The sequence below is a fragment of the Anguilla anguilla genome, chromosome 8, assembly GCF_013347855.1.
Source record: "Anguilla anguilla isolate fAngAng1 chromosome 8, fAngAng1.pri, whole genome shotgun sequence".
Classification (NCBI taxonomy): Eukaryota; Metazoa; Chordata; class Actinopteri; order Anguilliformes; family Anguillidae; genus Anguilla; species Anguilla anguilla.
In genome coordinates this window covers 32694873-32720442 of record NC_049208.1, presented here as the reverse complement: position 1 = coordinate 32720442, position 25570 = coordinate 32694873, and the positions used below count along the sequence as shown (strand labels likewise).

Genomic DNA, 25570 nt, shown 5'->3' with positions numbered 1-25570 from the left:
ATTAATAAATATGCATCTGTAAATGCATCTGAGATTATAAAAAATGGGATGAAAGTTTAAGAAATTAGATATTCTGAATTGCTTCATAGACAAGTATATATCTTTTCATTTTTCTTCTGATTTCTTTTCATTCTTATGCATTTACTGCTCTGTGAACGAGTTTACAACCTTACAACCTTCATTTTAATGCTCAGTTGACATTGTAAGCCCAACCCATGCAAAATTGTTTCAGTTCAGGAGGTTAAAGATTAGTTTGTGCTTCCTAAATGCGTGCATCCATATTTCTTCCTTTCACTCTGCTGTGCACCAGCTGATCTGTCCACCAGCTGTTGTAGCAGATCAGGTACTTGAAGGTACTTTTTACAGTGTGCAGCTGGCTCAATCAGACATGAGAGCCTGACTGGCCGGAGAAGTCTGTATAGCGTGATTGTGCTGTACAATCCTATGGCCAGTATAGTCCTGTATAAAGTGCAACACTCATAGGTGAAATCAATCACCAGTCACATGATCTGGATTACTGCTGGGACCGTAGGGCACATCACTGCACCAGTGCTTCCAGACAATGCATATCTGCGTCTATCCCTATTTTTTACAGTCTCTGGACTGGACTCAAAAAAAAAACAAAAAAAAACCTGGACTGGAGTTTTTTTTAAAAACTGGAATGGACTCAAAAAAAAAAAACCTGGACTGGATTTTTGAAAAAAAACTGGACTGGACTCCAAAAAAAAAACCTGGACTGGATTTTTTTTTAAAAACTGGACTGGACTCGGAAAAAAAACCTGGACTGGATTTTTGAAAAAAAACTGGACTGGACTCCAAAAAAAAAACCTGGACTGGATTTTTGAAAAAAACTGGACTGGACTCAAAAAAAAAAAAAAACCTGGACTGGATTTTTGAAAAAAAACTGGACTGGACTCCCAAAAAAAACCTGGACTGGATTTTTTTTTAAAACTGGACTGGACTCCAAAAAAAAACCTGGACTGGATTTTTGAAAAAAACTGGACTGGACTCAAAAAAAAAAAAAAACCTGGACTGGATTTTTGAAAAACTGGACTGGACTCGAGAAAAAAAAAACCTGGACTGGATTTTTGAAAAAAAACTGGACTGGACTCCAAAAAAAAACCTGGACTGGATTTTTGAAAAAAACTGGACTGGACTCGGGGGAAAAAAACCTGGACTGGATTTTTTTTTAAAAACTGGACTGGACTCCCAAAAAAAACCTGGACTGGATTTTTGAAAAAAACTGGACTGGACTCGGGGGGGGGGAAAAACCTGGACTGGATTTTTTTTTTAAAAACTGGACTGGACCAAGCGGCCAAAACCAGACTTCGTTTTTGAAGCTCATTTTCTGGTCTTGTTGTTCCTGGTTGCTCACTAGCGCCACTACGGTTGGCTCCAGTATAGGTGTTTTCATATCCGGTTTCCATGTAAGTCTACGGTACAAATGCGGTCAAAATACAAAGTCAATAATTTTTTCTCATGAGTACAAATAGTCACAATATGTGTATTTTATTCGTCTTATGACTGTCCATGGGTCGATTTCATGATTTATTGTGTCATTTGAGCACTGTTATAATATTTGTTGTGGACCAATGAGGTACAGTTTGCGTCACTTCCTGATTACTGCGGAATACCAAGCTACAGTAGGGGCTGCAGTCTATGGTCACTGGGGTGGGAGGTGGCGCCTCTTGGCCTTGACATTGTGGCTCCGACCATGGTCCACCTGTGCGAAGTTAGAAAATGCAGGCATCCCATTTCGTAGTGATTTCATTATGGCGTGTGCTATTTACAGCTGCAGTAGACTACCATAAAATAATCATCCTCTGAAGTTTTTCGGTAGGCGAGTCATTTTTACTATTTCCTTTAGCCTACTTAACCAAATAATTCGTTGGCAGAAAGCGTAATCAGCTTGCTATATTTGGTAGTCCAGTAGCCTATGCTAAAACTTCGCAACTTCGGCTACCAAGCTATTTGACTAGCTAGCTAACCCTAAATATTCAATCTGCCAAACGTGTTTGACGGCTTCTCAGTCGTGTACATTCCGTAAATGTCTACCTGGGCCATGCTTCATGCATGTGGCAAAGCTACTATAATCCCGATTTTGGGATAAACATTGCAAAATTTTCAGTTTCACGAAGCGAATTAAGAGTCTTAAGGTTTATTTGCTGAATAACATACAACACACGATGAAATCACACACACACAATTTAACGAAATTAACCATCTTTGTAAGACATATAAGGCATTTAGAAAGGAACATGTTTTTTAACATTTAAGAGACCGACAAGAGCATTTAAGACAGTGGTTCTCAGAATCGGTCCTGGGGGCTCCTTGCGTATATTGGCTTTTCTCCATTGGTTTTGATGATTTACAAGAAAAAATATAGCCTAATAATAATTAGAAATTCAATGTACATTATTTTTGTCTTCATGCACCAGGTGGAAAACTTGCTGTACAAATTGCGTTGTCATATTTACACGCCTGCAGATCAGTTATTAAAATACTTGGTAGATTTGTTAATCACCGCTGACAGTGTTAATTTTTATTCGGTAGAAAGTGACTTGCGAACGATCGGTCAGCTAGCGTCACCCAGCAAGTGAACACCACAAACGGTGATGGAGTAGCTAGTAGCAGTTACTGGCTCATTAACTGACTGTGGCGAAAACCTACGACGATAACTTGCTCGGTTAACAGCAGGTCTACCAGACAGGTATATGAAAATTAGCCTAGTCAAATCACCAGTAGCCTACACATCTCTGATTGATTGACCATCAGTGTAGTCGATGTTCTTCCCCTGTGGTTCATATTGCTAATGCGTGAGCTAACCACGGATAGCCTACCTAGCTCACTGGCAAGCTGATATGCTAGCTAAGCATATTCGTTTTGCTGAGAAACATAAATTGAAGATAACTGGACATAATTGTATTATTAATGTCATACATATAACGTGATTACATTACACAGTACAGTCACGGATGGAAATTAAACTCCGTAAACATTTGATAATATATTTTAAAACATAACGGCAGACAGTCAGCTAGCCTCAAGTTCGTTCTGCAATCGTTCGTTCAGGTTGATGAGCTTTTCCGCACCGGACTGTCAATCACATTGTAAAAATCACAAGACCGCTTAACTCTATGGTTTTGGCTCCAAATCAAGAAAATGGCCGCGCCCGCCTTTGAGCTTCAAAACGTGTTTTAGAGACCCACGGAGAGGCAATGGGTGACGCCACAGTGGCTTTGTCCATATTTTTTACAGTCTCTGGTCTATCCTGATAAATATGGGTAATGTGTTGCTGTTTAAGCTTAGATGCCGATTCTGCTATGCACTGTACTCAGTCATTGCACAGGATACACAGTTCCTGATAATTTGTTCATTATATTAAGATGGTCTGTGTTTGCATATATCATTAACCTCTCATCTAGTTACAGTACAGTCTCTGTACTATAACCACCTTCCTTCGGTATTAACTGTTCAAATCTTCACAAATTTACGAACAGTAACTTTACTTAATGAAGACAATCGCTCTGACAGTTTGTGAAAGAACGGTCTGTGAGCACTATCCGTTACTTGCAGCTGTCTCTGTCGAAGGCTTGCTAATTGGTCTATTAGGGCGACATAAGGATATTAATATCTGGCCATTAAAAGGAATTTAATAGCCATTACTTTATTACTGCTATGGCTGGACGTTAGCACTCTATTCATCCACGTTATGTTCTGTGTTTACTATCCAGAATACAATATTCGTCTTAAAAGAATCAATGACATTCCTCTGCTGCAATGAACTAAACACAAACGTGTACATTTAACCTTCACATACCGTCTAAAAGTCGTATAGCCTATTTAAAGTATATATCCATTGAAAATTATATATTATAAAATAGGACAGACATATTTAAAGCCGATGCATCAATAATAGCCTAATTCAATTACCAGAGTTCACAATATAGGATTAAAATTCGGCTTCTTAATCTGTTGCGTGCTAACATGGGAGAAAACTGGAGGCGATATTTCGACGGTCACGCTTGTTCAAGCTTGCAACATCCAGTGGCAGTACTTTCACGCGGCAAGTTCTTTTTTTTTTTTTTTTTTTTTTTTTAAACACTTGTCTTTTATTGAGTTCCTGTTCGATGACACTCCCAGGTCTTCCCATAACCGGGTGCAATGGAGTAGCGGACGGCCTGGCAATTTCTTGTACTTTTCTTCATAAAAAGGTCAATTAATCTAGTTCTGCTCTTTTAAAGAAATAAAAACCAGCATGGATTTCATTCTGGCTCTATCGAGGAAGAACTCGCAGTCTGACGGAGTTTCCAGTCCGATCTCCCCTACATCACCGACACGAGTTGTCTTCAAAGATTCCTACGGGGACGAAACGGAACCATCGGAGTACAGCAATGCAAAACGAGAGACAGGTCTGCATGTAATGTAAAAAATTTAGCTGGATAGTTGCTTTAATGCACTGACAGATGTTGCAGCTAGATGGCTATATACATGGGGTAATTACATGCATGGGGTAATTACCGTGGTTTACGTCCAGGTGTTTTCTCGTTACGAATAGAACGAATAGAACTTTAAATTATCCGTTCATTTTGAAGGAAGAATGCTGTCATGGACTGGAAGTTGCCTATGCATTGAATTTGATTAAAGCTGGATTTGACTTTATTTATTTAGTGTCGTAACGAATCAACTACACCCACTTGACTTGGTAGGGGGGTTAGTAATACCGTGAACATTGATAACTTTGTTTTGGGGTGGAGCGAAACTGGTGCACTTGCTGTGTTCGAGCTGATAGTGTACAGCTGCGCTGGCTGCATTCCAGAAGCTAAAAAGAAACTCCACTGCGTTTGGAGTACAGTATAGGCTACGTCTTTTAGAAGCTGATCTCGCCGTGTTTTATCGGAACATAAAATCACGTTGTTGCATGTTTACTTTGAGTAAACGTCATGACAGTGAAGGCGCCAAGCTGTTTTAACACCAGAATCCGTATGCAGACGTTCAACCTGTTTTAACTTTGGTTTGGTTTGCATGCAGTCGAATACAACTAGAATAACCAAAATCATGTTATAAATCTAATGACCAGTTCTGGTAAAACAAAACTTAGAAAAAGTAGTTATCATAGCCTATCATGCTTATGACTACCATGTGATGGAGTCAGATGGGGAGCAGGAACAACATTGTAGGGGGTTTATTGCTTGTAGGTTTCTGGTTGATAAACCTTAACATTGACATTGCTGCCCCTGACTAGTTTACTAACTAAATACCCTTGTTTATCTATTTATTCATTGATTTATGTTTTAAGATTATCGCCAATTTCCCCGAGTTGACGCGACTAGGACTGCGTTTTAGCCGGACCTCAATGTTGAAAGTAAAAGGCAGGGGGTGGGAGCTGCTTTCAACAGTCTGCTATAAGTGCTGAAATAGTAGCCTATCTTGCTTAATAAAGTCTGCATTGATAACAATGCCTTCGGGCTGGGATTGATTAAAAATTCCCCTGTGGGTTTCAAAACCCGCAGATTTTTAAAATCCCATCCAATTAGTTCCCATCCCATCCTTCTGTTCACACCTCGAATCATGGTCGTAAATTACGGGGGAGATGGGGGGTTGTAACACCCCCCCCCCCCCAAAAAAAAAAACTTTATCATCATGATGAATGAAAAGTATTAACTGTTATAAAACATGATAAAGTGGTTGGTTTTCTCGATTCAATGTAATTAGCACATTGGCGTATGAACCGGGTGGGACGGTCGGGAAAAATTTTATGACAACGTCAGCTAAAGTCAGTGACTCACAGCGGTTGGAAAGAACGGTAACGGTAATCCTATCAATATGCCAGCTAACGTCAATGTTAGCTAGCTAGTTGTCAACGAATACACTATGATATCTGATAGTAGAGGGGACAATCGAAAAATTTATTTCCGGAAATTAACATAAGTATTGTGATTAAAATACCAGTTTAGCCTTAAATTAACGTATTGTGAACAGCGATTGTACATATATGGAATATTAATGTGCTATATTGGCTGTTTGAATAGTTGACAAATGCGTCCACAACCATGCAACTATGTTATTGAACTTTAATACATAAACAGCTAGTTTAACAAGACAAAAAACAAATGCCTTCATAGTCATTATGGCCAGATAATCTTATTCCTTTCCATTCAACTTTTGGCCCTCAACAATAAAATAAAAACTAACAAATAAAAAAAATAGTTTAGCTTTTAACACCTTTTACATAACACTGTTTCTTTTCATGGCCATAGATTAAAATAAAATAAAAAACCAGTTGCCATAAAAAATCCACTATTTCATTAGACATTTTTCAGTCCTCCTGATGTGCTCTGGTATACTTTCCTGAAGATCAAATCTTTCCCACGCCACCATTCTTCCAATCAAAATACTGAATAAGCAGAGGGAATATTTTCACAGCACCGTGATTGCTGATACTAAGTGATTGTGGAAAGCTGAACTAAATACCGCTAAATAAGAAGAAATGTATTAGTAACAAAAATCTGTGCACAAAGTAGGCTATAACAAAACCAGACGTCAAGACGGTATAACACCGTAAGTGCCAATCAAACGATCATTGTTTGATTTATAAAGTGATTGGATTTTCCTTTGCTGTCAGCCCAAAGTTCATTTTGCCAAAGGTTTTGAAGTTCAGAAACGCTTTTACAGTTACGGCCTCTGACCCTACACGCGCTGGACCACAATTGATTTCCACTGTCTTGTAGTGACAGCTATTAACGTTCAAATGGCAATCCAGAGCGCGTGAGGTCAGCGCATTTCCTATGTTCGATATCGGCGAATGAAGCTTGGCTAGGCTAAACATCAATGTCACACGTTTACCCTTGAAATATATATGGGAATGGCCACCTGGAATATATGAATAATTGCAGTGTTTTGCTTTGCCGTTTTTTTGAATCATCTGCTCTGTAAAATTATATATAGGCTAGGCTTTATAGATGAGCCGTCTTATTCATAACCACTGATTAATAGAACACTTGATGTTTCCACATGCAGAATCCTCATTGAATTGTCAGGTTTCATTCCCATGTGCTAGTTAGTCATTCAGACATTTAAATAGCTGTCAATTTTTCCCTGTTTCTTCCACTTTCCCTTCTGCAGAGACTGCTGTGTTAAAATGTCTGGCAGGTTCTAACAATGCAGCTGGATGGCTAAGTGGAAGATGTTGGAAATCTATGTAAAGATTCTGTGCAGGGGCTAACAATGCACTGATGCTCTTCTTTAACTTGACGGGGGCAGAGAGAGAGAGCACAGAGTGTGTGTTTCCCTTAGCTGCTTCCATTGTATTGATTTTTGCTGCAATATGAGAAGTACTGGTAAGGATGACAATTGATGCCCTTCAACCTGGGGGTCATTCAGCCTGCCCGACACTGGGGTGCAGACCCTCAGTGCTGGAGCTCAGGAGACAGGCCCACGCTTTAGTGTCATTCTCCTACAATCAAAGCCACCAAAATGACTGCCATTTCACAGTGTATGGCAATATGGAAATAGGCTATGAGTTTGCAGTGTGTTTGCTTTGCAGTGTTTTTTTTATAGAGGTAGGAAGGACTGAGAAAAAAGGGAGGCAGAAGAAAAATTTTATTGTATTATGAATGGAAATAGGTTAGGGGTGAGGAGTTCACAGACAAGGAGCTCTGAGCAGCCATCTCGTCTAAGAGGTGAGGCCAACATACCACAGTCACATCAGGTGCAGTGTAATTATGCTAACTGTTTGAGAGGCATGAACATGAATCTTTCAGTAGATCAATAATTTGTTCATGTGTATGGATGAAATTCAGGAGGGTTTGGGGGGGTTAAACGGCTGATTCCCGTGCATGCAGTTAAGGGCTGATGGTCTTTGGATAGATTTGGCTGGCATTTACATCAAGATCTACTTAAATAATTCTGGAGTAGACCTTCTGTGATGTAGCCTAACAATTGGAATATCCATGTGTTTCACTACAGATTCCTTCAGAGAGATTGGGTGAGCCCCAGGGGTCCTGATGCCGGAACTACTTCCAGGCTGACTAGTTGATTTGGAATTAGCTTTAATTTGGAGACATTGTGCAGTCAGTAACACCCGTGGAGCTGGTGACAGGACCTGAGGCTGAATAATTGACCTGGAATAAGCGTTAATGAGGGAGAGTGACTGAGCCAGCGGTTCTGTGAGAAAATCTTTTAACACCACAAGGTCTTCCCCATCAGATGTGATGCTTGGAACTGCAGTCCATTCAGCAGAGATTCTGAATGCAGTCCAGGGCCTTTGTCAATCACAGAATTGATGTTTTTTGTGGTAGTAAATTTCCAGGTCCAAAAAAATTTTGCACTTGCAAACGAACAGCTAAAAAAGATCACTCAAATCAAATTGAAGTGAGGGCTCGGAAAAACTGTCAATACAACACATTTTAAAATGTTTTTACTATAAAATTTGTTTAATAAAAAAAACTGTAAAAGTACAGACACTATGCATTTCTAGGCAGACACAGACAGCCTAGAAATGCATAGCCAAAGTCAGTAGCTTTGCGAAATGTTTGGCTTAATATTCTGTATTCAGCTTGCCATTTGAATATCTTTAAAATTTGGCTAGTTCATTTAGCCATGTAGCCTGATGCAATTAGCTACATCAGGCTAGCAGGTAACAGTTACATTTCTGGCCATTACTTAGACAGATGGAGAGGGTAAGCAAGAAGAGAAGTCTGCATGTTCCAAAAGGTCCATGGAACGCCAGCGACGTCATGCTATGACATTTATGTAATTTCCCAGGAAGAGGAGACATTTGCGGAGACGTTGCGGGGCATCGTAGACCTTTAGACACATTTAAATATGCCTTGGGAGGCCATTTTTGTATGTCAGTATAGGTCTTAATGGATGGCATGCATGTGATCCCATCGCATTCGCAGTACACCTCTTTATTTTGTACCCCTGTGAAAGACATGATTCAGGAAAATCATGTTTTCTGAGAAGGCTGGCAAAAAAATTAAATGCGGCTGAAAAACATGAAGATGTAGCCAGTTTTCATTAACCTGAATTGAACCAAGGAAGAAATATCCTTTAATCAGGGATCTAAAACTGTTTCCAAAGCCTAGTTTGGCTGCTGATTGAAAGGAAATCACAAAAAATCAGCAGAGACTACATCCCTCCAGGACTGGAGTCAGTCATTTCAGGAAGTAAACATATAACCCTGTTTACCTCATGTGATGCTATTATTCAGAGCAGAAACAGAACAGAACAGAATGTATGTCTCAGCATGTCTGCTGCATTAGCCTAATTCTTCCCGTTGACGCACCAGAACTCATTGCCCTGTGGGGAAGGTTCAGTTGCCAGTATGTCTCATTTTATGTAAACTTTTTTTATTTTATAACCAGGTTCCCCCACAGAGATGTAAGAATATCTGCAAGAGTTGCAGTCAACACATTTATCAATTTTGGAAATCACCAATGTGCACTGTGTGTGTGAAGAAATTAAATTTACACTATCTAACAGCAATTGCCTCACAGCACCAAGCCTGTTCCCATTCATCAAGCTATTTTTTAGACTGTACAACCACATCTACTAAAAAAATACCCCCCAGGGTTAAGGGTGAGTTAATTTTGAATTACAGTAAATGTGCGTGCACGCGGAAATACAGCATTGCTGTGTTATGACATTAGATTTAGGACAGTGCGTTGAACTGTCTCTCCCTGTGTTATGTCATAGCTGTCCCTGGCCTCAGATTCCCCAGAGTGCAGTTGTTGCTGACCAAATGTGCCTTGCTGAAGATTCCCATACCACCATTCCGCGTGCGTCTTCATAATGCATCTGCACAGAATGCCTCATTGGCTCTTTGAAGTCATGAAAATTGTGGGGGGGGGGTCTAAAAATAACCTGGGGGGCTGTGCTACCTACAGTAAATCATGTTTAATGAAAAGAAACGGTCTTGTACATTTTTTTTTTCTTGAGAGCAGAACATCTTTTCAATGCTTCCCTTCCAAAAGTTGTTGATGAATTTGTCATTTAGGGTAAAACCCTGTCGTCACAGTTTTGCGGTGAACTCCTTTAACTTTTATGTTTTATTTTCAAGTAAACTCTTTTTTACAAACTGTCATTTCAGTCTTCTGCCAACCAAACTCTGGGCATGGTATGGTGTAGTGTGGCATATGTTCTTTCTCCATAGTGTTTTAATTTTTCCTTTCTTCTTCATTTAATGTTGCGTAATATGAGGGATTTGAACGTTAGACGGGGATTCATGGCTGCACACTCTGTGTGTCTTGCTACCTGTCTACCCACAGAGCCTCAATGTGGAACCTCAGCCAACTTTGTTATATAACCTCAACAAACACCCTTATCTGACACCAACACATTTCTGTGTTGTTTGACTTTTAAATTATTCTTATGTGCCATTGCAGGGAGTGGGGTGTGGTTCTGGATACAGTCATGGTGCAAGCATTTTAGAGGAACAGGCTTAATTGTGAGTTGCATCACACCAGCTTGTGCAAGGTCACGCCGCTAATTAAAATGGATTAAATAGATGAGCAATGGCAGATCAGTTTAGTGCAGAATGAAGATAAATGACTTGCGCGTGTGAATTCTGAAGGCACCACTATATGGGATCTCTGTGGAGTGATGCAAACCTATGTGCGCTAGCCTTTAATCCTCTCTGTCTAAAGGAATGGCTTTGCTGTAGAATTGACAGTAGTTGCCCAAATTGCTGTGTTGAGACAAAGTAGAGATGTGCCTGTTTCCAGATCTAATGACTACCCACTGGTCTTGCAGTGAAGAAACATGTTTCAGGAATTGCAAAACCATGTCTGTGTCACAGTGACTTATTCTCACAGTTGCGATCTGGCCACCAAAGAGTGGCCTGACAAGTGATTACCCCAAAAAAGAGTTCTTCCACCAACATTTTATGGGAGCTCTTTCAGAAGGAAGGACATCTTCGAGATCTGTCCTTACACACGAGGTATTGGTACGGGTCATTTGCGTGCATGCGTACTTTTTTTCTGCTGCAAGTTTGGCCCACAAGCGTGCTTATATTTAAGGCTTCGCGGCACTGACCTGGGAGGAGAAGGCCAGAGAAAACTGAAAGCAGGATCGATGGAGTACACTTCTCTACGTGCTGTTATTATGCTGTAAATGCAACCGACGAATGAATGATGAACCAAGTGAGTAATGTCCTTGGACTACATTGGCTGTGAAATTTTGCGTTACGCAACTATGCCTGTTATTAGGTAACAAGATTTGTGTTGCCCAACAGTGAGGGTTTTTTTCTTTTTTGTTCCCATGGGAACAAAAATGTTCACCGTTAACCAGCACAGATGTCGACGGAGGATCCTAGCATTTCAGTCATTTTTCTTTATGCAGTTGTCTTTGAGGTCAGTCCGCACAAAAGGTGGAATTTGACCTGAGCTCAGTGCAAACTTTGCGCCTGCAAATTCATTTTGTTTTTCTTTGCGTAGAAAAGGAAATCACCAAGGTAATTCAGTACGAGCTTGCGTTCTGTTTACAGGAAGTCCCTAACAGTTTGTCACTTCAGATGGTAGATGAGGCTGAGGTGATACCACTCAGAGTTGCCATCAGGTGGGGGTGTTGGAAAATTGGGTCCTAGGGGACATGAATTTCCTCATTAGAAAGGGGCGCTTTATTAAGAGGCAGTTTGTTTGTGGAGCTGCTGCTCTCATCCAGTGCTATGAAGACGAGGCCTGCTTTCATCATGCAAGCGACGCGTGCCCGTTCTGGTCTCCGTGCGGTCTAGGCTCTGTCACTGCCCTGATAGGTGCTTCTAGGTTACGAGCACATTGCGTCCCATTGATCTTAGGGGTTGTTTGGAGACTTCACTGATTGGATTGCGGTGTTTGCTTTGAGCAAAGCTGCCTGTCAGGTTTTTTTTTTCTTCCTGACCATAACAACCCCATGCTGTCAGCAGGTCTGAGAGAGCTGTTACGGATGAGTCGGATTGCTCCTGGTATTTTGTATCAGTTTCCTTTAGAATCTTTGTGAGCCTCCAGTGAAACAACGGATTCTTTTTCTGCTTTGGGGTTGGAAGGCTGGTAGTTTAACCTCTTCTTATATCGTTTCAGTCCCAAATACCGACATATTTCATATGATTTTGTTGCCGCCATTGCGTTTCTGACACGATGGCTCACAACATTCAGTCAGCTACATTTACTGTAAACAATCAACAAAATCCTCTGACACTAGCTTCACCCCCTGCCACGGTGCTGAAATCTTTCATTGAGAAGCCAGCCACATTAATAATAAATCCTCTCTTTCAGTGTCCGTGTGTCATTTTCGGGATTAAAACAGTCCTCTCTGTGGGGAGTGATATCGTTAGCGGCCGAGCCGAAGGACCCGTCGCATGCCGCGCGTTTCTGAGCGCGCTCAGTAGGGAGCTGAAAGGAGCGTTTGTCCTGGCCGCAGCGCTGAGTCATGAGGCGGGTTACGGGGGTTACGGGGGCCGCTGGGCGGGAGCGGCCGGACCCCGTCACACAGACGTCCTTGTTCAGTTCCCCTTTTCCTTGCGCCCGGCCCCGCAAGCTCCTGTGGCGCTGCTCGCTTCCCCGGGACGGCATAATGCCGTACGGACTGAGGGTGTTGCACCTGGTCCTGCCACCCTTACTGCCGGGGGGGTGTGTGTGTGGTACGTGTTTGTGCTGGGGATGGTAAATTAAAGTCTGTTCTGTTTCGCTTGTTTTCTGTCATTGTTCAGCTTAGGGAATCGGCATGCTAGCCTTCTGTAATTAGCTTACCTTACGTTTTGTTCATATTGAATAAATTGCACACATTGTGAAACTATTTGCAATCTCAGAAAAAGCAGTCTCAGAAAGACAATGGCCTGTATTCAATTTGTCCTTAACTTTGACTTATCAGTAAACATGTGTGTTACACTCTTTCGTAAGCTCAGTTTGGAAAGTTAGTTTTATTGATTGCTGAACTCAGCAATCTGTTTGCAAAGGGGGAAAAATCTCTCTAATTGTTGGTCTAAATTGCATGCAAATGTCGAGGCCTAAATACCCATTCCATCTCATGAATTGACCAAGTAGATATGTACATTATGAAACCTTTGATCAGCTTTTAATGAAGCTGTTTGTTTTGAATGTTTACATCTGGCTATACATTTTTGTGCACACTATTCTCCATTTAATTATTAAACCTGAGAAATAGTCATTTTTGCCTCATGACGCCCATGGACATACTCAGCTGGTAGCAGCACATGTAAATACACACATTGAATGGGTGGACTGCATTTATATAGCGCTTTTATCCCAAGCGCTTTACAATTGATGCCTCTCAGAGCAGAGAGTTAGGGGTTAGGGGTTAGGTGTCTTGCTCAAGGACACTTCGACATTCCCAGGGCGGGGTTTGAACCGGCAACCCTCCGACTGCCAGACAATCGGTCTTACCTCCTGAGCTATGTCGCCCCGGGTTTGGGGATTTGAGGGTTTGGGGATAGAGGAAGCTGCGTGTTTTTACCCTCCCCTCCCAAACAAGCCCCCATATATCTTTCCTCCTGGTCTCCCATGCTGTTCACGTGATGCAGAGCATCTCTCCTCTCTGGTGGGGGTCCGGTTTGTGTCTCTTGTTTTGCTGGTGGGGTGGTGGGGGGGGGGGGGGGGTGGTGGGGGGGGGGGGGGGGGCAGAAGGCTGAAGACAGACATGCATCTGACAGTCAGCCTGTAGATGCTCTTTGCACCACATGCTGGCTGGCTGGCTCCCTCACTCCCTCTATCTCTCCCTCCCTCCCTCCCTCTCTCCCATCCTCTCTTGCTCGCTTGCACTCACCGGTTTCGGCAAGTAAGTGCTCTAGCTGCCAGGGCTGGAAGACAGCAGCCAGCGGCCAGCTGAGAGAGGGAAGGAGTGAGAGAAAGAGAGAGAGAGGGAAGGAGAGAGGGAGAGAGAGGGAGAAGCATGAACGTAACGCGCACCCTGCCTCGCTTGCTTTCAGACACCGGCCAGAAGAAGACTCTGGAGAAGAAGGATGGGCGCCGCATGTCTTTCCAGAGACCCAAAGGGACCGTGGAATATTCCGTGAGTGACGCTACTTTTCAGCCTTCGCTTTTGGGGATTGCAGGCGCTGCTCCGCGGTCATGCTTGTTTCTAGGAAACTGGGGGGATTTGGTTTCTTTTCACGGAATCTGAGTCTTTTGTGCACACGCGCTTCGTTTTCCCCTTTTCGCTTGAATGTCCGTGTCAACAGGACTTTGAATCGTTCGTTCGGTTTGAGTGGGCATGTGCACTTACGTCCAATCAAACAGTCGATGAAAGTGTGTCCCTACAGCCTGCCTACTCTGCAAGGAAGCGCTCATTGTAAAGGCACGGTAGAAGTGCTGTACTGTACATATGTTTTGTGTAGAGGGAGACCGTGAATCTTTCTGTCAGCGGAGTCTTTTTTGTTGTTTATCTCTCTTTCTCTCTCTCTCTCTCTCTCTCACAAAGTGGTTGTTCTTCCATGTGCTCAAGCGGTGTTCTCACAGATGACCTTCCAGCTGTGTTGTCATCTCTATTGATTTGATGTGGGTCTGTTGAGAGTGAGAGAGAGGAGACCCTGCTCTCCAGCATTAAGTGAAAACAGAGCCAGAGCCGCTTCCCCGTCTGTTCTTCAAATGACCCTCAAACCAGGCTTCCCTCTCCCTAGTAACAGCAGGGGAAGGGTGGGACGGCGGGCTGGAGATGAGCGTGAGAGACGGGCAGCGGCAGGCCTATCATTTCGCCAGGCGAGCGGTTTCAGCCGCCATATCCGTGGGGGCTCTTCTGCGCCGTACGAGCACCACCCCCCCCCCCCCCCCCCCCCCCCCCCCCCCCACCCCTCGAGACGCACGGTGGAGCCGAGAAGCACCCCGCACGACTCGGCCGTAAATCCCTCCCTGTCAGCCGAGAGCGATTGGCAAGACGGGCCTCTCGCCGCAGGAAATTGGTTGAGGAAGCACGTGTGCGTCAGGGCGAGAGTGGAGAGGTTATTAGGTTTGGGGAAGATGCTCGTATCTCTCTGTCCCACCAGTGCTGCCAAGCTCCTTTAGTCAGCTGCGTCGGTCATGCGTTGATTGATCGGAGGGGCCTTTGGAACAACTGAGTGAGTTTCGTCGACACAAGACACAAGGCCTTGGTGTTGCTAAGGTGAAGAGTGTGGTACCATGCACATTTTCTCCTTCTTTGCCTCACCAATCCTGTATGAAGTATGTGAAGTGCCGCTGTACCCGATTTCCTTCCTCTGGTTTTCAGTGCCAGTCAAAGCCAGTGACACTGTGATATATAGTATACAGTCAACATGTGATGCCTTTCATCCTTTTGAATAATAATTTCAGCTTTGCTTTTTAGCTCCCTTGTTGACACAGTGCAGTTTTAAAGAAGAGAAAAAAGTCTGCCAGAACCAAAAATAGATGCTTTTGTGCTCTCTGAACTTGCCGGTTTCGAGGCTCATACCCTGCTCTTTCCCTGAAGTTCACCTTTTGGCTTGTCCTGGGCCAATTAAGATGTGTTTGAGCCTCAGAGAAAAGAGAGAACTGAAAAACAGCATTGACAGGCAGCACAGAGGCTGTTGGCTTCAGATTAGAGCCCGGCCGATGAGAGTTTTGGGTCCGATGCCGATCCCGATTCTGGAGAGTCCTAGCCCACCGATTACCGATGTTTTGACCGATATTTTGTCAAAAAGTGCCACATTTTCAAATCAATTTGAAAAACTTATATTTTATCAAAGTTTCTATATTTGAGAACATGAGAACATAAGCAAACAAATAAATAAGAATAAACACACAAAGAACTTTTTGATAGATAAAAAAATGTAAAAGATTATATTAAATTAAATATATATATTAACACCATCTTCAAGTGGTGTGAATTCAAAATAACTCCACACGTTGCTTTTAGTCCTTTCTTTTCCAGCCATCTATAAAACAATTAATTAAAAAAAAATCAGTTTTCCAGTTTCAAACATGTATTTTTATGAATATTATTATTGTTGTTGTTGTTGTTATTAATTTGTTATTACAATTTCTTCGTATCTATTCTCAGTGAATGAACTATATTTTCTTATTTTATTCCTACAACATGATCTCAAAGAGTAAGACTTTATCTAGCGAGCTTCCCTGTCCATAAGAATTCGGCGGTGAAAAAACTACAATGCGCTCTGACACGTGACTAATGACACACACACACTTGCAATAACGCATTAGCTGTTGACATAGCCTCATTATTTCTTATTATTTATTCTCAGTAAGTTAAATGAATTATATTTTCTTATTTTATTCCTACTACACGATCTCAAAGAGTTAGACTTTATCTAGCGGAGCTAATGAGTGAATCAAGTGTAACATTAGATGAAACTAAATTGACTGGATGAAATACGTAACGTGAGGCTTGTCCATAAGAATTCGGTGGTGAATAAAACTACAATGCGCTTTCGTGCAGGTTCCCCGCGCTAAGTGTTGGTTGATTCACTTCTCCAACAGCAATCCTTTTCTCATGTTATCACGACAAAGCTAGATAACATGGCTTAAAATGATCCACGTTAGAAGTGTTTTATCTGCGTTTTTACTGTCTGGTTAGCTTGCTACGATGACGCGTGACTAGATGACACACTCGCTTGCAATAACGCGTTGGCTATTGACACAGCATCATATAGTAGCTAATATCATTATCTCAGATAAAAAAACAAATGTGTGATGCATTCAATCACCATTTTATTTTGGCTGGTTACTTATTTGAGAATACAGCAATGTCCTCTGGAAATGTAGATCCTGTAGATCAATGTTTTTTTTTTTGTTTATTATACTTATTTAAAAATTGGGACACATGGGCTGCATAACTGCCGATCCCGATGTCGTCAAAAAAGTCAAATAATGGCCGATATATCGGCCAAACCGATGTATCGGTCGGGCTCTACTTCAGATATCCTGAAAACCCCTCAGTGTTTGCTGAGCAATGATGTCCTAAGACCACTGAGGAGAACTGGACGTGATCTCAGCCATTGTGTTTTCAAAGATGTCATTTCTTGTATTTAAAAGGTCATGAAATAGTTCAAAACTCAAAATGTTGCAACTTGCATCCTTCAGAGTGTGTAAAATATTGAGAAGAGTAAAATTAAACGTTAGGCTATATCTATTATAAAAAGGTATTGTATAATTAGCTTTTCTATTTCTGTGTTCAGTAATGTTATGTAATAATTCTATAAATATGTACAGTACAGGTATAACCAGCTACTATTTACACACGGCAGAGCACATAGCACAATGTCATTTCAGCTGTGCAGTTTATGTTCTATATATATAATTATAAATTGCACAAAGGTGTGTATCATTGCATACATATCACCATGACAATGATAAAGGCGAGTAAAATATTGTAATTTAACATTTCTGTGCACGTTGAATATATCATCAGGTCAAGGAGAGCAAGAAAATTGTTGGACGCTGAAAATCTTAATGTGGGTGAGCCCGTGGCTCATGTCCTCTCCAACTTTTACCATTTCATCTTTTTAACCTTTTCCATCTCACTGCAAATCAATGGAGTTTATTGCTCTGTTACTCTTGAATTCTCCACAGCAGTGTCTATTCCTCAGCCTCGTCACGTCCCGTGGTCACTGCATTATACAGATCGTAAGTATGCAGAAATGATGGCCTTATCGTCCACAGCTTCTCTGCTCAGGACCGCAGTCAGAAGGCTGAGTCATCACGTTACGAGGCCGCAGAGGATTTTCACTTGACTTGGAGGAAGCGGGGTTTTTTTAATGACCCCACCGTGGCACCTCTAAGACGACCTCGAAGAAGAGCTGGCGATATTAAACCGCCTCAGACCTCTAGCCGAGCTGCGCCGCGCCGCAGGAGCGTCGCTGACAGACGCGGCTCTCCCGTTTTCGACTTGCTTTTCCTCAGAGTATCTGTTTTTTTTTTTCAACATTTCCATGCGCATCAAGCATGTCACAGGATTTGGGATTACTCCATACACTGGCTTAAACAGTGACTCTATGATTAGATATGCTGTAGCAGTTCTTTCAAAATAGTTTTTTTTTTTTGGTGACGGAAAAGTACACAGGTCATGATTTTGGTAGAACGTGCTGACAAGTGACAAAATTGTTATAATAGTTTTTTACTGCCACAGCTGCACTATAGGCAGCCCCTCTGCCCTGGACTGCGTAGCGGTAAACCTGCATCCTGTGTCCGCCGCCACGTCAAGTCGCATTTGTTCATGCGACTGCGGGTTCTGGGGTCGTTTCCATTTCCCCTTATTCTGTCTTACTCAGAGTGGTCATCTGTCAGAATTAACAGCTCCAGAATTACCCATTTGCTTCCAAAAGAAGCAGTGCATTTAGTCAGACCATGCCATCAGGAGCACTCTGGGGGGAAAAAAAGAAACCGTGTTTACCGCTGATTGTGATGATGTCATCCTGGCAGCAGTGAGGAAGTCGCTATGGAAACTGTCATGTTAAAGCCCACAGTTATATATTGCGATACGAGACGCTGATACATTTGTGTCTTTCAAATATGACATTGTAGGCAATTATACCATTTAATGTAATACCTTTTCCAGTTTAATGGCAGCCTTAGTACACTGTGGTGGGATTTTAATTTGGCATAATTTAAAAAATAAATTGGGTTTCATATCCATTAGCTGATTTGCTGTTAGGCCTCAATTGCATACAAACTACATACTGACAGAGAGCTTGTGAAAGAGGAGGAGAAAATATTCATTCAGTTTTTTTTACAGTTGACTAGTAGTACTACTACATTTACTACTGCTTCTTCTGTGGTCCGAAAATGGTATATAAACATGTACAGAGAAATGTTTAAATCATTTCCCCCCATTCCCACGTGTATACTGTTTATAATTTTGTGAAGGCAGCTAATGTCATAATGATTCAAATTTTAAATGTTTGGTTATATTTCATCACCCTAAGTTTACTCTTGTGAATTGAATGTTGCATGTAAAGGTGGGTTGTTGTGGATTGATGTCTGATCTAAGATCTAGAACTGGCAAACAGAAGATCTGTGCAATGTGAGAGACATTCTGCCAATATAACCTTTTCATAAATGATTTCACGCCACAAGCCAGTACCTCCTCCGAAGCAAAAAGTGAATCTGCACAGCAGTCTATCTTAATCTTTCTGTACAGCAATAACTGGTGCAAAATGGACCTTATTGATTGCAAGTAACAGAAAAGGGTGCTCTGACCTTCGACCCAAGCTTCCCTGAAGATTCAATTTCATAAAGTGACTATTGATGGGAAAAATGTCCACTAGGTTCCATATACCTTTTCCAAAGCCAGTCTGTGTATCGCCAGTTTATACCAGAGACATCAGAAAGGGTAAAGGGGGGGAGGGCTTCCATTTGTCAGTAGTCTCACATTATTTAGAACCCCCACTTCGGAAATGATTCTGGCACCCTTGTTTTACACTTTCAATTTATACGTGCAGCCACATAGGCCTACTAAGCTGATGATTGGTGGTCTTCAGAAAGCGTCCATATACGTGTTTGTTGAAATGGAAAACGGAATCGAAGTGTGAGCAGGTGTCAGGTGCCTGCCTGAGCCAGAGTGAGATCCAGGGGATTTGTGGGAAAGGGGGACGGGTGTGGTGGAGCCCAGGGCTGTTAGCACAGGCTGTCATCTGTGCCGCAGATCATACGGATGCCAGTCTAGTGTGAGGATTGCCCGGAGGAAAAACGGCTTATTCTCTCATATGTTTGTCCTGCGAAAACGTATCTGTCGCTTAATGAAGCACACTGACTGAATCAGCACAAAGCTGTTGTTAGAAAACCATATAGCCTCTAACATAGGTATTCCAATGTAACGAGCCTGGACTTTCCCAAGGTGGCTACAATATTCCAATGTAACAAGGCTGGATTTTCCCCAGGAGAATTGGTGGAGGTCACAAATCAGTCCTCTTGGCCAGGAGCGGAAAGGCATGGCCATGCCAGCAGGCTATAACAACTTCTGAAGACCTTACAGTGTGTCTCATACATTGACTCTATTTGGCTGGCCTGCCCAAATAGATTTTCCCACACCCAAAGAGATTTTTCATATTTAACATAGACTTATGGTATTCCAATTTCCAAACACAAAGTTTGCGGTGTTCGTAGCACTGTAAGATAACATGGCATTCCATACTCCATAGGGAAGTGGTTGAGTTGCTTTGTCCTTTTCTCAATAATTGTTTGTCTAGTTCACATAAACCAAAGTGTTTTTGTTTCCCCAAGAGCCAGTAAGCAGCCACAAACATTAACATCATTCATCAGGAGAAAAACTGCCATTGAATAGCTGTCAACTTCTGCATGAAGTGGCCACCTCCCCACGTTTTGTTCGGAACACCTAGTCTATGTTAGTTTTTTTATTTTTGTGAGCAACACACTGTACTTTGTATTTATATTAATAGTTTTTTCTTTCAAATGTCACCGTGACACACAGCCGACTTTCATTTCACTGTGCACGCTGCCTGCCCCCCCTCCCTCCAGTGGTGCCAAGTCTGTTTTTTATAAGCAACTTTGGGCGTCTTTTTAAAGTCGCTGTTATTTAAAGAGTCTGTTTGGGGTTTTTTTTTGAGCTGGCTGCGCACAATTTCCACCCTTGACACATCCCGCCCTTCAACCCCCCCCCCCTCAAACGCACACACAGCCGACTGGCAGGAATAAATTCTCAACCCCAAAACACCCGAAGAGGAAGTATAACTTGGCATTCTCTGTCTTAATAAACATTGCATGGACATTTGTTTCCATCTGAGCGCACAAAAGGTGTGGGCAGTGCAAGTTATTAAACTCAGAGCAATGTAAATTTACAAGCGGTCTCGCTCAAACAAAGTATCGCAGTGGGAGTGCCGCTACACAAGCAGCTGAGAATGCACGGCCCAGGCTTCACGGGCCCCATACGTCTTTGTCTTTGTGTCGTCTGGGTATCGATCCAGACGGGAGTGAAATAGCGGCCCGTTGACTGTGATCCAATAGAGGTATCACTGATATCCCCCAGTGAGAACGCCAAGGCTTTTCCGTATCACATTTCTTGCTCATCCTCGGGGGGGGGGGGGCGGGAAGGGTTTGAGTGTCCCTCCCAACACTGTGCAACGCAGTGTTAATCCAAGCCGTAGTTTTAATGCAGGAGCCCAGTGCCTCATTACAAGACAATAGCAGGGGTGGATGGTCATGGACCGAGGTCTTGACCATGATGCAAACATGGTGCACAGAACTATTGATGCTACAGCCAGCCCTAACCCTTTGAGCAATTCAGACTACAGTGCTACTTCCTTTAGTACAAGTGAAACAGACCAGAGCTAAACACACACTGGAGCAAAGGCCTATTCACAACGGCATATAGCACAGTATGAGTGAACGTTAAATTATTCATATTCTTAATACATCCAGCGCCTGGAAAACTTTATGTACCGCATGAATTCATCTAGCCCGGGTGATACGGATGTAATGACTCCCCAGGTCGAGAGTGAATGGCGACGAGGGAATTTGCGCGAAAGCGATTCGCCGCAGTTTTCCTCCACGGCTGCCCCTTCCTCCCGTTCTCTCTATAATTGAATCCCTTTGAAGCTTCTGAGCCAATTTATTCTGTTTCCCATTCCATAATCCATTTGTCACAAGTGTAAACATGCAGTAACGGCTATTTGTGGTGCCCTGTTTTATGCGTAGTGTTTCTCGTGTTTTAAAGAGACCTTTATGGGGTTTGGGGTCGTCTTCCTTCCCCCCGTGTTTGCTCAAAACCGAGCCCTTTGTGGTGGGAGCACAACAGCTCGGTCGCTGTTTCTCCACGCTTTGAAATTTCCTCTGACTTGTTTGCTCGTGAAATCTTGCAACGCTAAGGTTGCACTCTTGGAGAGAACATTGATTCACTGCAAAATAGACATTGATTAGCTCGGACTTCGCTTTGAAATAATTACTCCCAAATGAGTACACCGTACCGTTGTGTAATGTGTGGAGAAAGAGGACAAGATGGGAGGAAGGAAGAGTGCTTCCTAGTTTTTATTTCAAGAACATAACTGGAACATGGGTTTCGCCGCAGTGGTGACCGCAAGGATTGCCACACTCAGTTTTAAAGTGCTGGATGTCTTCAGAAAAGCTTCAGAGGTACTGTGCATGTGCTCAGCCTGTTATGTCAGGAGTCTGTCATTATTTGCTGAACAAACACGCTCATGGTGTTGTGCTGATAGACAGTGGTACAGCTGAGACAAATTCAGATAGTTCGCACACAGCTGTGCTTTTACCACCGTGATCCTGATAATTCGCATTGCCCAAGGGTACACCAGCCGAGCCCCGCCCGACATGCAAAGCTCTGGTGACACGAGCACACTTTTCCCTCTCTCCCATTGCCTAAACTCTGCTGTAGGCCCAGTTTAAACAATGTGAGTGGGATCTGCCCTGGAGCAGGGCACAATTTTGTACCTTCTGTCACGATGGTGTCATATGAGCAAACAATCAAATCAGGTTTTGGCAATTTGCTCAAAATTCAACAAGGTTGTTTTGGGTGCTGAATCTCTGTAGAAATAATATAACAAGAAAGAAAAGTCTGTACTGACAATAAGCTATGAACTGTTTACTTTTTATTGTTTTATATACCATACTAGTTGTACAATAGTGCATTAAGGAAACACGGTTGCACTGTTGTAGGACTGTGCAGCATAAAGTCCTCTGATGCACTTTCCACCCTGCTGGACACAGGAATGGCGATAACATCTAGCCTAATCCTGGTTGTGAGATCTCCGTTCAGAAGTTTAACACAGATACCAAATTAAGTTCAGTCAAACTAAACGGCTAAAAATGCTGAGTGTTTCTCTCTCTCCCTTTGTCTTATTTCCTTCTCTCTTTTTTTTTGGCTGGGGTCCAGGTGGAGTCACGGGACACGCTCAACAGCATCGCGCTCAAGTTCGACACCACGCCCAACGAGCTGGTCCAGCTGAATAAGCTGTTCTCCAGAGCGGTGGTCCCCGGACAGGTGCGGGCTCGGCGCTCGTCCAGTCAGCCCCTCCTCCTCGTGCCCGTCTGCGCCCGCTCCCCCTCTCCTCTGCCGTTCTGTGCCGGCCTTAACAGTGTCAACATTGTTAAGCATCTGGCAGGCAGATGAAGTCTCTTTACACTGTTCATTTGCCTATCAAATTCCCTTACCCGGCATATTCTAACTTGACAGACACCTGGTTGCAAGACAAGCCACTATGCCCTAGATACTGAAATCAGGCCCGCCAGGCCTGTAGTGCTGCTGGTTTTGTTTTATAAATGATAGTTAATTCATTGATTAATATCACTGATTGGGCAGAGATCCCACTCACCTGACATCCCAGGTTTACATCAGTCCCTAGAGAAGAATGAAAACTAACGGAACTGGTCTCAGAGGCCAGATCTGAGCTGCCCGAGCACCGACGATGTCACTGCTTAGGACGCAGATTTGAATGTGGCGTCTCTGCCCGTTTTCTGAGGGCTGCGGTCGTCTCTGCACTTCCTCCTCGCCCCTCGGAACAGGAAGCGAGCCGCGGCAGACTGTAAAAATAGCAGGGCCTGTGCTGAACGGCGGGCCCGGTTTTGGAGTGCCCGCGCTGGGCCCTCGAGCGCTCTCGGGAGGGCCTCTAAGAGGCGGCGGGCCGCATGCCTCTGCTCTTCACGCGGGAGCGGCGGGGTCAGGAGGGGGGCGGGGGCCTCACACGCAGCGAGAGGAAGGGCACTTCAGAGCACACACTTCAGTCTTTCATTAGGCCCTCCACTCCCGCCCTCACTCGGCCTCTTACTGCAGCTCTCTGCGCTGAAAGTGGGGCGCGGTCCGCCGGCTTCAGCTCCCCCGATCCGCTTCAAGGGCCCATGCGCGCTTTTCTCCCAGGAAGGGAAAAATAGTGTACGTCTGATACTCGAATGGAGGATGAGGATTTTCCTGCGCGTTAATTCACGAGGTCCTTATTTGATCTACGTTTTTTTGCGTGTGCGTTTGAGGGTGTTAGTGTGTGTGCCGCCGTCGCGTGCACGTGTGTGTGCGTGTGTGCATGCATGCATGCGTACGCATTTGGTGTGTGTGCATGTGTATGTGTGTGTGTTTGCGTGTGTGTGTGTGTGCATGTGTGTGTGTATGTGTGCACAGATATGCATTGCCATTTTTTCTGTATTCTGCATATTTCACTGGAAATACTGTCTATAGAGATGTTTAAAAATATATGAACAGTGTAGTTTAATGTAACTGAAAGCATTTCGGTTGACTGACATTACGGAGCTGCAACTGCTGATAGTTGTCACTCCTTCCATTTAGGGAGCGAGCAGTACTGTGCAATACATTCAAATGATCTGGAGGCCGAACTTGAAAGTCACATTTGCTAAGCAAATGACTTTCCTTCAGCAGCGTCATTATTTTCACTGTAATTTTTGTCTCCAGGCTTATTGTGACCCACTGAAAACAGTGCTACTTTTCACATGTTGTTCTGCTTAAAATTCTCATGCTGCTGCACTAATTTGAGTGGACACTGAGTGTGCGGTATCTTGGTAAATGGGGGCATTGACTGTGTGTGTGCATGTGCATTTGACAGGTCCTCTATGTTCCTGACCCAGAGTACATCTCCAGTGTGGAGAGCTCACCCTCCCTCAGTCCCATCAGCCCCTTGTCCCCCACTTCCTCTGAGGCTGACGTAGAGAAGCTGACCACGGTATGTCCACCTCCACACTTTTTCTTTTACCCACAATCCTTTGGGTTCGCATTCATAGTCAACCTTTAAAAAGGTTTAATGACTGCAACGATTTGCAGGTTTTTAGCCAAATTGATTTACATGAAATGAAAGTGATTGTTTAACAGATGCAATTATGTTCCGTTTTCAGAAAGCCTAGTAGAATCATAGTAGCAACAGCAGTGGCAAAATGGTATTTTATAATTGACTGTAGTGGGTGGTTATCTTCAAATCTGTGTTTGTTTTTTTGCCTAACTTGTGAACTTAAGCTTTGTTTTGTGTGTGTAAATCTAGTCATTAGATATGCTAGATGATTGTATTTCCTTTTTTTAAATTTCTCTTTGTAATACTCAATTACCCTCACAATTGCCACAGTAAGACAGAGATTTATAGCTCTGTTTTAATTCATATTAAGGTTTTTTTTTTTCTACAAAACCTCTTATCCACAGGTTTTGAAATGTTTGTCGTTTATTCACAAAATCAACTGTATGTCACTCACGTGTACAGCAGTGACTGACTTGTCCAGATTTCAAACTCCATTGTCATAAGCCACATACTGTGAATTGAGCCCAGCAGAGCTGTCAACAGCTTTGGTGATGGCTTTTGTTCATCTAAAAAGTAATCAGCAAATCAAACTCCACTGCTTCCGTAACACGGTTTAAATTCAACACGTATTTGTTGAAAGGCACATTTTTTGAGCACTTACCTCTTTAGGTCATGTCTTAGACAGCAAATGTGTATTTCTTGGTTCTTGGGGAAAGAGGATCACGCAGAAAAACAGAAACAGTTGGATGAATGGAGGGAGAGAAAGAGAGAACAAGAAACTATGAAGGGGGCTTTTGTGTTTTCCGAAACATCCCAAAGAGAGAGGAGTTGTAAAAGGAGAATATTTTCTTAATTAAAGGAACATTTGCTTCACACAGTACCATATAAAGAAGTCTCAGTGGGTCATTTGATTTAGAAGCAAGCAAG

General features: G+C 42.9%; 1 protein-coding gene and 1 long non-coding RNA gene across 4 annotated transcripts in view; one reads left to right on the top strand and one right to left on the bottom strand.

The window, feature by feature from the left end:
* LOC118232716 (oxidation resistance protein 1-like) overlaps positions 1-25570 on the top strand; it is a 105492-nt gene that overhangs the window by 53309 nt on the left and 26613 nt on the right. For 2 of the 3 annotated variants that reach the window (XM_035427770.1, XM_035427772.1), the window contains exons 4-6: positions 13925-14007; positions 22789-22896; positions 24464-24580. In XM_035427770.1, coding sequence (XP_035283661.1) covers positions 13925-14007; positions 22789-22896; positions 24464-24580 — 308 coding nt within the window. Of the gene's footprint in view, positions 1-4099; positions 4413-13924; positions 14008-22788; positions 22897-24463; positions 24581-25570 lie in introns of those variants that run through there. The other variant, XM_035427771.1, reaches the window with a different exon arrangement.
* On the bottom strand, positions 22784-23337 carry LOC118232719. The gene is made up of 2 exons (XR_004766379.1): positions 23228-23337; positions 22784-22983 (listed from the first exon to the last, which is right to left on the bottom strand). It is a non-coding gene; the product is annotated as an uncharacterized LOC118232719 (long non-coding RNA).